General features: G+C 41.7%; 1 protein-coding gene across 3 annotated transcripts in view; it reads left to right on the forward strand.

The window, feature by feature from the left end:
* MAST3 (microtubule associated serine/threonine kinase 3) overlaps positions 1–12,032 on the forward strand; it is a 194,460-nt gene that overhangs the window by 95,435 nt on the left and 86,993 nt on the right. For 2 of the 3 annotated variants that reach the window (XM_069217416.1, XM_069217413.1), the window contains 2 exons: positions 6,999–7,019; positions 11,414–11,492. In XM_069217416.1, the coding sequence (XP_069073517.1) occupies positions 6,999–7,019; positions 11,414–11,492 (100 nt within the window). The remainder of the gene's footprint in view (positions 1–6,998; positions 7,020–11,413; positions 11,493–12,032) is intronic. The other variant, XM_069217414.1, reaches the window with a different exon arrangement.

A 12,032-nucleotide genomic window follows, 5' to 3' on the forward strand; every position in this document is an offset into this window, starting at 1 on the left:
TTGCGTTGAACATTTGCGCGGCATAGTGATTCAGTGGGTGTTTCCACCCCAGTGTAAGGCTTTCCGTACGTGGTAGGCAGTGGTACGGGCAGGGCAAATCTCTCCCTTATTGGCTCATTTGTACGTAATTGTCCCCCATCAATGAAAGCTCGCAGACTGGGGGACTTACCCTGATCCCAACCAAAAAAGTTGTGGTGAGATGTACCGGCAGGAAGTCACTATTGGGCACTAACTGAGTGAAGGGGGGCCGTTCCTCAAGCCAATATGTCAGTAAGACAGTTGTCAGTGGGAGGAGTTGGGGACACAGATGGTCCCTTAAAGGAGGAAGCCACAGGAGGCCATCTAAGGGTGCAGAGGGGAAAGCCTGCTGCACCTTCACCCAAGGTTTGTCGTCCGGGTCATTGTTCCAATCTAGGGCGGGTCGGAGTCGTGTGCTAAGATATAGGTGGATACATCCAGAAACCCAAGGTCTCCTTCAGTGGTAGTGCAGAAGATTATTGGGGACCCCCCCCAAAAAAAAACAAAATGTAGCATTTTAGTACGAAGGTGTGTCTGCATCGATTTGGATGTCAATAGAGGGGGAGCCTGGAAGACATATAGCAGGCGCTGCATAAAATTAATCTTAAGGCAGTTAAGATGGCCTAGCCAAGAGATTTCTAACTTGCCTCAACAGTAAAGGTCTTTGAGTAGAGGGGTATATAGTGGAGGAATATTACCTTGATATAAACCTTCAAGACTTGATGTAAGGTGGATGCCCAAATAAGTCATTTTTGAGGCAGTCCATTGGAACTTGGCCATTTGAATAATAGGTGCCTGAGGCAGTCCATTGGAACTTGGCCATTTGAATAATAGGTGCCTCAAGACTATTGTGTGAGTCGGCCACCCCATGTCCCAGAATTTGCTGAAGTTGACTTTGAAGCCTGAAACGCTGGAGAACAACTCTAGTTACCTCATCAGGGCCCAATGGAAGAATCCAGGCTAGTGAGGAAACACAATACATCGTCTGCGAAGATAGCTAGTTTATTCTCCCTCTCACCAACTTGTAGCCCACGGATTTCCACGTTGTTTTGAATTCTTGAGACCAAGAGCTCTACAGACAGTTCAAAAATTGAATGGGACAAGGGACACTCCTGTTGAGTCCCCAGGGAAAGAGTACCGTTGATCTTCAGCCGCAATGCTGGCTTCTGGAAGTTAGCCTGTATAGAAGTCTTCATCTTTGGGTCCATGTGAATTTTGGTTAGAATCATGGAAAGGTATTGCCAATCCATCCTATCAAACGCTTTTTCAGCATCTAGGATTCTGCTACCCACATGAGGGCCACTGCCAGACGAGCGTTATTAGCCTGCCTGTTAAGAAGAAAGCCAGATTGTTGGGGTGCTGTGGTGTCCAAGATCTAGCTGGAGCCGAGCCGCAGGACGGTTTCAAGATGGCTGCTGCAGCCGGAGCTGATGCCGTCAATGAGCTAACTCCGTAGGGGAATTTAGTGCCGGGCCCCACATGATCAGTTCCTCAGCCCCGGGGTTGCAACCGTTGCTGCGCCCACACCAGATACAGGGCAGCTCTCACCTCTGAGCCACCAGCCCAGGCGGAGGGGGTGCATGTGGCCCTCAAGATGGCCGCCGCAATCAGGGCAGCCAAGTCTGGCATAGGAGGAGAGGCACCGTTTCCTTATGGCGTCTTCAGTGCTTCTCCTGCGTAGTGAGGTCATCACCACCTGCCAGTTACCTGAGGGCCCCTACGGACGCCCCCACTTGTATGCATGGGGAATGTGTAACAGGAGGAAGAGGGGGATCCGAGCAGAGCTCAGGGGAGTGGTGTCTGGTCTGTCTATGCCTTGGCCACGCCCCCCACACTCCCATGTCATGCTTTTTGAACATAAGATGATTAAAGGTAAGACAGTTGCGCTCTATTGTTTCGTTTAGGACCTGAGGTCCAGCATGACGTGAAGGAGACGGTGACCTGCTGTTTTCCCCTCTAGCGTAGATTAAGTGAAGAGTTTGGGTTACCATCGCGATAAATGTTCACTGATGATGGAATTGGTAGACTGACTGTACGGAGGGCATCTTTCCTGGGTCTGCTGTTTGTTCATGTATATTATTCTTAGTGTCTGCTAAACCCTGGATTTTTCTTTTTTTGCTCTGCTAATCTTTTCTGATGAGTTCTACATGATTGTCTCAAAGCTTATAAATCCTCTTTTTAAATCCCTTTCCTCTACTTAGCCACTCCCTTTCTATCCTTTTTATATGAAATTGGAAAGTTTATATTTATTTATTCCCTGTTTTATTTCTACTTTACGTATAGGAGCATTGTCAATTAATTGAATCCCTTTAATTTTATAGATAGTTGAAAATTATTATCAGGCTCTTCTGTTTCAACCCAGGATTTAATACTGGGCTCTTTGCCATTGTTTGTTGAAAATCATTTCATGAAAATAGCATTTTGTCAAGTATGTCCTGTGCCAAGCTGGAGCGTCATCAGTTTAGAGTCATCAGGCTGCTTTTCACCAGCTTAGCTTCTCTGATGTTCGCACACATTGTTTTTTTATAGTGCAGATAGGATCAACATTTTTTTTTTTTTTTTTTTTTATAATCAATTTTTTTTATTGTTTTGAAAAAGGTACAAATTAGGACAAATAACTAGCAAAACTTGATCTCTTTCACACCGGTTGGACAGTAAATTCTGATCTGATCTTTCAATGCTTCAAACAACTGTAAGAAGTCACTTCATCACATTTTGCCAGGGTAGCAGATAGGATCAAAACTTAATGGTTAAATACAGCACGTAATACCAAAGCTAGCATGTCTGGTATCACTTCCAGTTTTTCTGGAGAGTGTGAGAGCTCAGTGGTGTAATCATTTACGTAGGAATGCTCCCAGATCACAAGGCGTGAAACAAAGGTTAAAGTACTAGTTTTCGAACTCCTAGATCACCCTTGTCCCATGCCGTCAAGGTGCTAGCACCATACTGTATCCCACGGGCAGCAAGTGACGCCGTCCTGGAAGCGCTTTCACATAGGCGGCTATTTGTAGACTCTGTCTGCTCATTTGGGCCTATATGTAATCCTACCTTGCTGTTCTTTCTGTTTGTATTTGAACATTTTGAATTTACTCAAGATCGGATACTGCACTGACACCTTCTTCTTTAATTGCCAGTTGGTCTTAGTGAATTTTTCAATGGTGCCTTGCACTTATATCTTATTTTATTGTTTCAATCCTGCATACCACAGAGCTGATGCCTTCACTTTGACTGCATAGTCTTCTGAAACTTGCTTTTGTTAAAGACTGTGCTAAATGAAAACAATATTTGGAACATTTTACTTAGAAGGTATGTCTAACTTGGTATGGGTTCTTCTTCCAGGGAAGGTGTTCTCCTGTCCAGCTTGTGGTTTTTATCAGCCAGGCAGCAGACAGCATATCTAAACTGCTGCCCCTTGCTATGATTTTGGCTGGTGGTACACCTGATTTTCTCCAGTAACAGACCCTCCCCAGGTTTATCTGCTTGGTTGTTTGTGCATACTGACATAATCCTGACTCTGTTGAAGATTTCAAGGTTTAAATTGTGTCTCCTGCAGGAAGCAGAAGTCAGTCTTGGGTCCTCAAAGCATATGCATGTAATGTAGAAATGTGAAATCAATGTCACCGGCTTTCTGTGCATCTCTTTTGAGGGATGGTGGCATAATTGCTTATGCGCTGCAGCCCTGCTCTACATGAAAGAGCAAGTGCGGTATTAGGTCCAGCCTTCTTTGCACGGAGACTCTCGAGCTGTCGTGTTGGGCACTCGAACCAGATACGTCTTACTGTGAGTCGCTTGACGTACTTTCTGAATGTAAACACCAGCTCCATCGGTAGGGTTTGGACGGTGGACCACAAATGAAAACTCTCTTCACCAGGTGCTATGGATAATATTTTGTTGAGATGGTGGGAATAGGGAATTTCCCTCTTTCTATTTGCCTTCATGTGGAACGTAAGTATCCATACTTATGAGCCTTCCAGAGTATCCTGTTGGAGTTTGAATTATGTTTTTTGGGTTAGGTCCGATATTGCACTCCAATAACTATATACTTGTATTCCTCGGGTATACCAAGGGCAGTTTAGAAAGTGAAGAGAGACTAAGCAAACCTGACCCTTTTCTCCAGATTGTTCCAGGCGGCCCTGGAACTCTGCGCATTTTGAAAGCCTTGTTTGACATCCTTGTCCACCTTTCTTTAATTGCTAGTTCGATGTTTCAAAAGATCTGACAAACACTTTCCGCCTCCTCTCTTGTGATGCATTTACAAGATTTCATTTTGGTGTTGACCTTCTCAAAGACATCACCTTTTGAGCCAATGAAGGCATGTTGCTTGAGGTTGTTTACCTTGATCATAGCTTGAAGAGTTGGGAAATCTGAGCTGTCGGTCTTCACTAAAGTGTGTTGCTAAACAAAGAAGCTAGTGGTGTGAATATACAGATAGATTGTGCCAAATGTAATGGTGTAACAACCTTGGGAAAAATCTATCAATCAGCCTTTTTTCCCCTCTACATCCTTCCAGTGATGAGAAAGTCATACCCAAGTGCAAATGCTAGAAAATATAACTTCAATGTGCTTAACAGGCTGATGTCTCTTCATGAGACGAGGAATATGATGGAACATAAATTTGACCGGGAATGCTGTTACCTACATTAGCGTTACCTACCATAGCTCATGTGCTCAGTGAAATGTTCTTGAAAGTTTATTATGTTGCAGGATCCTTTCCAAAGCACTAAGGGCCACATGTACAAAACTCAATTTAAGTCGCAAACGGTCTGATTCGCAGAATCGGGCCGTTTGCGACTGGATAACCAAAGCATTTTAAAATGTACAAAGGCCCTATTTGCGATTCAGTAACTTATTATTAAAAGACAAATAGGGTTTGGGATTCGGTATTAGGAAGGGAAGTGTTTAGGGCGTTCCTTTCTAATACCGACTCACAAGTTGTATGTGTGAATGTTTTGCGACAGAAATTAGGTTGCAAAAATTTACATTTTTACTACTAACTTCGAATTGGCTGTAGCCCATTCGCAAATGGAAAGTGGTACCAAGAGAGCCCTTCCTCTTTGTGAATGTTGGTGAAAATATTTTTAATAAAATAGACAAAAAAATGTTATTTTAAAAAAAAAAAATTGAAGCACACCCTGTTTTCCTTTAAGGAAAAAAAAGTGCTTTATTGAAAAGCAATCACAGACATGGTAGTCTGCTGACCCCAGCAGGCCACCATCCCTGTGATTTTTGCGATTCACAATGGGTTGCCAAGTGAGACTTACCTCATGAATATTAATGAGGTAGGTTTATTTGCGACCTAATGCTACTCGCACAGTGAGGTAAAAACACATTGGTACTTAAATGTTTGTGATTAGCAAAAATCGCAAACATTTACTATTTGGTAATCGCAAAGCTTAACCCTATGTACATCTGGCTTTTAGATCCCTTACTGTGTCATTATTTCTTATTTGAACATATCCCATCTGGATTAATAGGCCATCTTCCCTCCATGGGATGCGTTTTAGATCCTTCCAAATATGATCTAAATTGATTCATTTTCTGCTGATCTCTGAATCGACGTAAGCTCTACTAATATTAGAAATGCAATTAAAAGCAGTTTACTCTGTACAGTTTTGCCTTAAAGTTTCAATCGTTTTTTTTTCCTTTTAATCTATTTGTAAAAAAATGTAAAAGTAGAAAACGAGTAACAAAAATCTAAAAAATAAATACAAATGATTATATTGGGGAAAAAGTGTATAGTAAAAAAGAAAATACATAAGCTCCCACAGAGAGTATCCTGTTAAATGTAGATGCCATTTGTAGGCGTTAAGAAGCACCAGTTATTAATCTGATAGCATAATTGTGATTGCCATCAGAGCAACCTTTATGCATTTGCGTGCACTTGTTATTTTTTGTAACTCTCTGAATGTGTTTCATTTCTTGGCTTTTTCTTCATGTAGCAAAACTAACAGCATCTTTGATTAAGGTTAAAATAATCGTATGGATTATGCCGTTGTTAGACACGCATACACAAGCAAAATTAAAAACTTGAAAGATTTTTTAATAAAGAAGTTATGTTCCTTTAAAAACAAAAACAGTTCTTGAAGTTTACAAATGTTGCCTTCTTTTTTCCGTTTATTTTTTTTCTGATTTAGACCCCAAAAATAAATTAATGTACTTAAAAAAAAAAAAAAAACACAGTTAAAACCTTGCGCCCACCATGTTCAATAAGCCAGGACTAATTTCGTGGCTTAGGACATCTGACGAAAAGGCGGTGGTGAGAGTGAGGTGTGCACGCATGCGACTCAGGCATCCATTATTTACTTCAACTTCAGAAACTTTGCGCATGGCTGATGTAACCAGTACGAGTTTTGAGTGTTGACAGATTTGTGGAAGCGGGTCAGAGCAGCGGTGGGCGATAGACTTTCTTTATGGAGATGTAAAGTTTCAGGTCCCTGGACATGTTTAATTTATTCTTCTGCAAACTAACTGGGATCCTTATGTGTATGTTCTTGCTTAGTGGTCAGTGCCTTAGAATTGTTTCTTATTTTTCCCCACAACTGAAATGTACATAAATTGATAGAATATGTATTTATCTGCTTCTACATCAGAGTCATCTTAAACTGTTTGGCAAAGTGTAGTTTGACACTCCTTTGAATTATTGCTAGTGCTATTTAACTGCATAGTTTTCTGTTTGTAATCTCCATTTGCATGGTGTGAACAAGGATGACTGACAATTAACAAGGATTACTAATTGGTAGAGTCTATTTGTTAATCTTTCCGATACAAACAATATAGTTCTTCAAGTCAAAAATGTTTTTGTAAGGGTTCATTTCTTATAAAGAGCGGGGCACTTAATCAAGTAGGGCTTTAACCGGACCACAAGGGTATCACTTCTGTTGGGTTCTAAAACTATATTTCTGATTTTTTTTTTTCTTTCCTTCCTTGCTGTTCCATCTGTGTCTACCTGCTTCTCCATTCTGAAATCTTTCCTTCTGCAGCCATGGCCCTCGGACTGACAGGTAATTAGTGACTAGCGATGGGGTGTCTCGGGCTGGGGATTGGTGTGTTTGAAATATACCCCCTTTTATCACAAACAAGTCTTCTTTCGTGTTCAATGTTTCTTTCTCATTTAGGGCTCTGTCTCCTTGCATATGAACCAGAAAATAAACTACAACATTCAGTTCTTAGACACCACCCAGAGCTGAACTCATTTCAATGTTTATTGTTTAGGGTTGCCTTGTGCTGATTTCTAAATGTGTTGGCTCTGTCATTTATTGATGTCTTAACTACGGTACAATCGTGAGTTGTTTAATAGAAATATCGAAAATCAAAGGAGACCGTTCCGCACCTTTGAATGAAACAGAAAAAGAAACCGACTTTAGAATGCTGTTGGTGATCATACTTGATGCAATGTATTGTTAATGCATAGGATAGATGCGTTATTTAATAGCAAAAACCATTAAACTCGGCACAGAGAACATGAATTGGTTGCGAGCTACAAAAATCAAGTATAAATACATAAAGTGATAAAATTTATGAAAAAGTTTAACGGGAAATTATATCATCAAAATTCAATTTGTTTACGAAAAATAAGTGATTTTTTTTTTTTTAGCAATTTAAACAGCCACTATAAAGTATGATCCTATTGCTTGTTACAATTACATGTATTTATTTTTCGGAGTAGTTATTCAAACTCTGGATTTCTCACTTTTTTTTAACCCGAGTCTGAAAGGGAACATATGTTTGAAATCTAATTTAGCTATTTCTGGGTGTATAATTGTAATATACTATGCCATATTTATTATATTGTTGTTAACAATTTTCAGGTTGTAATTACACAACAATACTTCTACCCCAGAATTATTTCACATAGTTTAGACGTGTCCTCATCCAGTGAAATATACATTTTTATCAATGTAATGCCTAATATTATCTTGAAGTAACATGTCTAAAGAGAACATATGTGCTGTAGTACACTGGGTTATGACGCCATTGTGTGCATCACTGCATTATAGGGCCCACATTATCTATCTGGCTCTTTCGGCCCTGCACTTATGAAACAAGTGAATAGGTATTTTAAATCATCTGCTCAGTATCGTTGTTTTTCGATTTAAACAATCTGTCGTAAACTTCTCAACAAAAATACTTGTGTGATGTACATTTGGAAATAAACTGTGAACTAATCCTATGAAGCATATCCATGATAAAATGCAGTGGCACGAAAAAAAAAAATTAATCTACACATCAGGATTTCATTTTTTCTGACCCTCTGGTTACAGTATTTTTCATTGTTCTACATATTTTGTTTACTCTGAACTAGAAAATGCACAGCAGATTCTTATTAGCGGCGTTTTGTCACTCTTCTAACTTTCTCAACCCTGGCTTGACCTGACTGTTCTCTAGGGGTAGAAAGCATCTCGTTTTCTGTGAGACTTTTCTTTCTTAATTTAAAAAAAAAAAAAAAGGAAATTGATTTTGTTTTTATGCTTGCATGCTTGTTACATGCGTGAGTCTCATGCAAATTGCTTTTGAAAGCATATACTATTTTAATGTGCAACTTGTCTGCCATAATGTGCAAAGCAGATGTGTCCGGTCATAAAACCTTTCCTGTCTCCGGGAAGAGCTGAGACTTCGGGGCCTGAGAATAACTTCTCGGGAAGTGCGCTTCCTGCATTGGCTGAACTGTATATTTAGGTGTTGTGACTCCCTATAGCACCGAGTAAACGTCAGCGTTCTGTACAGGACTGGAAACATACTGAGGTCTTTGAGTTCTCAGGCTTCATCGAAGAGTGAGGCACAGAGACATGAAGTGGTTTTCTACAGGATCACACAGTTTGTTCAGGTTTGGAAACTGGGTGTGCTACCATGAGCCCCTAGTTATGTTGTTGCAGATTAATACCCAGGGTGTGTCTCTTCCCACCCAATGATTCGATGACGGACAATAAATAAAAGATGGAGATAATGTTTGAGTAACTTACCTCCGGCATCCTAAGGCTCGCATTTGTTGGCTTTGGTGATTACTGGCGTCACTCGATAAGAGACAGAAGCTGGCGCAACTTTAAACGTTTCTATAGGTGTACCTGGAAGCCCACGCTGCTGACCGATGTTCTTTCTCAAATTCTGCTGCCTCTGCCTTGTTTTCTATCAATAATGTGTGACCAGATTAACTTGGTCTCCTTAATCTGCAAAACCTCGCAATCGAAGACTTGGGCGACTGGTCACCAGAGCACGGCATGACTTCTCACGATCGGACTCTCGTAAATGCCCAAAATGCCATTTAAAACCTAAGTGAACCACCACATGGCAGTCACTTGCACCATCTGGCATTAAAATGTCCAGTGCAGACGACAACTCTTTCACGCCCACTGCATTATCTTGCCAGTGCAGAGTACATGTATATTCATCCTCCCACTAATGGCTCGATCCAGATTCATTTTTTTGTTTGGTAAAAACTCGAGCTGGCAGACAAGAGCCTCTCTCTCAGCCAGAGATGCATTTTTTGTGACGTCTTTTGCCTGCAGCACGCCATGCGCACTGATGTGAAAGTACCTGGAGCCGTTCTGTTACTGGTGCTCCTTAGCGTACCGCAGCCCCCCTAAGCGCCAATTACCACAGGAGAGGTCCCGCTGGAAATTGGAGAATGTTCCCGTTTCGTGGTCGCTCTTCCTAATAGCTCCTCGCTCGGATCACAGCAGGAGGGCGACCCGCCTTGTATGACCAAAAGCTCCTCCTCATCGTCCTTCGCCCGCACTCTGTGGCCATGACGGGCCTTTTGACCCCCAGGAAAGGGCGATTATGGCATTTAACCCGTCAGCACCTTCGGGTGCAGCAAGTCCACCCGAAACCTGGGTTTAAAAAAAAAATCTAACTAGGTGGGGGCTAGCCCATGCTTGCATTGGGCCATACTCCCAAACCTGAAAGCCCAACAGTCTGTGCTTCACCCTTCTCCAACCTGCCCTCCTGGGTGCCAATGAGGGTGATCTCAGGGCACATAGACACCAGGGGTGATTATTTTTGTTTTTATAAGAAAGAATTGCAAAGAAGCTAGACCGTCCTTGTGTTCTTTAGTATCCCCCAACTAGTACCCATACGTTCCTTCTACCCCCTGAGGGAGCACATTGTGTTGGGAGTGGGGTTATCCACCATACCACCCTCACCAGGGTGCTATAAAACACACTTAAAAATAGATTTTTTAAAAATATAATAAGAATGGGCATGGAACGGTCCATCCTGGCATCGGGCTTACACCATCATCCACCATTGGAACCCAGTCTTTTTCCCCTCCGGGGGGCCTTGAGTCTGAACACTGCATCCATCCCCCCACAGCAAGTGAGAGGAAATATGATTCCTGCAGGCCTCCTTTTGCCATATGGGGTGGCTGAGAGGGGTTAAATCTGGCCCCTTTCACCTTCCTTTAGGAGTCAGAAGAATGAGGGAGGCCGAATGACTATCTGGTGCGGAGATGTAGGAGGGACCAGGCAATATACTACACAATATTTCCGCCCCATGGTGGTAGCAGAATAGGGGTTTAGCGTCTGCCTGCAGCGATATGGCAAAACTATGCCCAAAGTAGGCCAGATTTCAACTCACTTGCCCTGGGAAGTGGCTGGCAAAAAGTCACAGATGAAAACATTGTCTCCCATTTCTAATATTTCCTCCTTAATTTTAATGGTTTTTATTTTCACCAGTTAGTTTCTTTGGAAAATCCATGAGCGATCTGTGCAAATTACTTTTTGCTGAATGCTGACTTTTGTCTACATTTCCGAAATGTATAGCTTTCTCTGTTCGCCCATGGGTTTCAAGCCTCTTTACTTTTGTACAGTCCATCCATGCTTGGTTAAACTCTGTGTTTGGACTTCAAAGAATTCATTTTATTTCATTATTCTGAGCTGGGATTTTAGTTAAGGTAGACACCTATTTTCCCTTACATCCAAGTCCTTTGTTGTTTTTCCATATATTGATCGTTAATGATATTTCAAATGAGTAGTCAGAGGGAGAAGTACACGTTGGAAGTAAAAATTAAAGAACACTCCCTATCTTATGATACCAGTTCTTTTCAGTGCTTTAAAATGATTTGAATTAAAAAAAGAAAATAGCACACCATGCCGGCTTTGCTGTTTGTTTTGGGTTGTACACATTTAATTTGCGAGATAACTATTTCTCCTGGTGTGCTTCTGTATGCTAATGTTTACTGCACGTCACCCAAAATGGAGTTTTTCTAATATCACGAAACACAGGAATATACAAGCGGTATATTTATGTACCCTTTTTACTTTTCTGCAGTCTTAGGTTACTTATTAAATTCAAATTTCCGTGTTGCATACTTAATAGATAAGTCATAGAAAGTGGTGTTTTTGGTAATTACAGTTCATGTTTTGCCTTTCATTGATGTCTTTCTGGCTTCTCTTTACAGGGCTGATGGCCGGAGGTGGTCGCTTGCTTCCCTGCCCTCGTCCGGCTATGGAACCAACACGCCTAGCTCCACACTCTCGGTAAGAGACTATTTCCACTGTAGCCATGGTTCCAAACTAATGCTGCCGTATACTAGAATGCTATATCCTGGACAGGAGATTTACATGTCATAAGGGCATACAGCTGGGTGAGCACAGGTCATTCAATGTCAAGCATGACCATCCTTTGACCAATGCTCTCGAAATCGTACAGGCTGTGGAGAGACAAAAGCATGGCTTTGCTAGACGTTGATCGTCTTCTCTTCTGAAAAGCAGTCCTTTTGAGAGCTCAGTAGCTTAAGTCCTGTATGTTACAGATAGCCTCTCTAATCTGCTGACCCTCTTGCTTCATCTCGGCCATGGAGTAAGAGGGTTGTACTGCTTAATGTCCGTTCGCTCCTTTGCATCTAGGGTTATGATGTTCAAGTAGATGACCAAGCCTGCAGGTCCTTGTTGGGCACCAGACTCTAGAAAATGTTGGCAAGCCTGAATCTCACTTTATCTGCCACGGTTTTCAGCTAGCACGCTAAGGTTTCTATAGCCGTGCTCTCAGGCTTTGGTTTTAGAACGCTCCTCCTCTGA

The sequence above is a fragment of the Pleurodeles waltl genome, chromosome 12 (assembly GCF_031143425.1).
Source record: "Pleurodeles waltl isolate 20211129_DDA chromosome 12, aPleWal1.hap1.20221129, whole genome shotgun sequence".
In the NCBI taxonomy this organism is placed as follows: Eukaryota; Metazoa; Chordata; class Amphibia; order Caudata; family Salamandridae; genus Pleurodeles; species Pleurodeles waltl.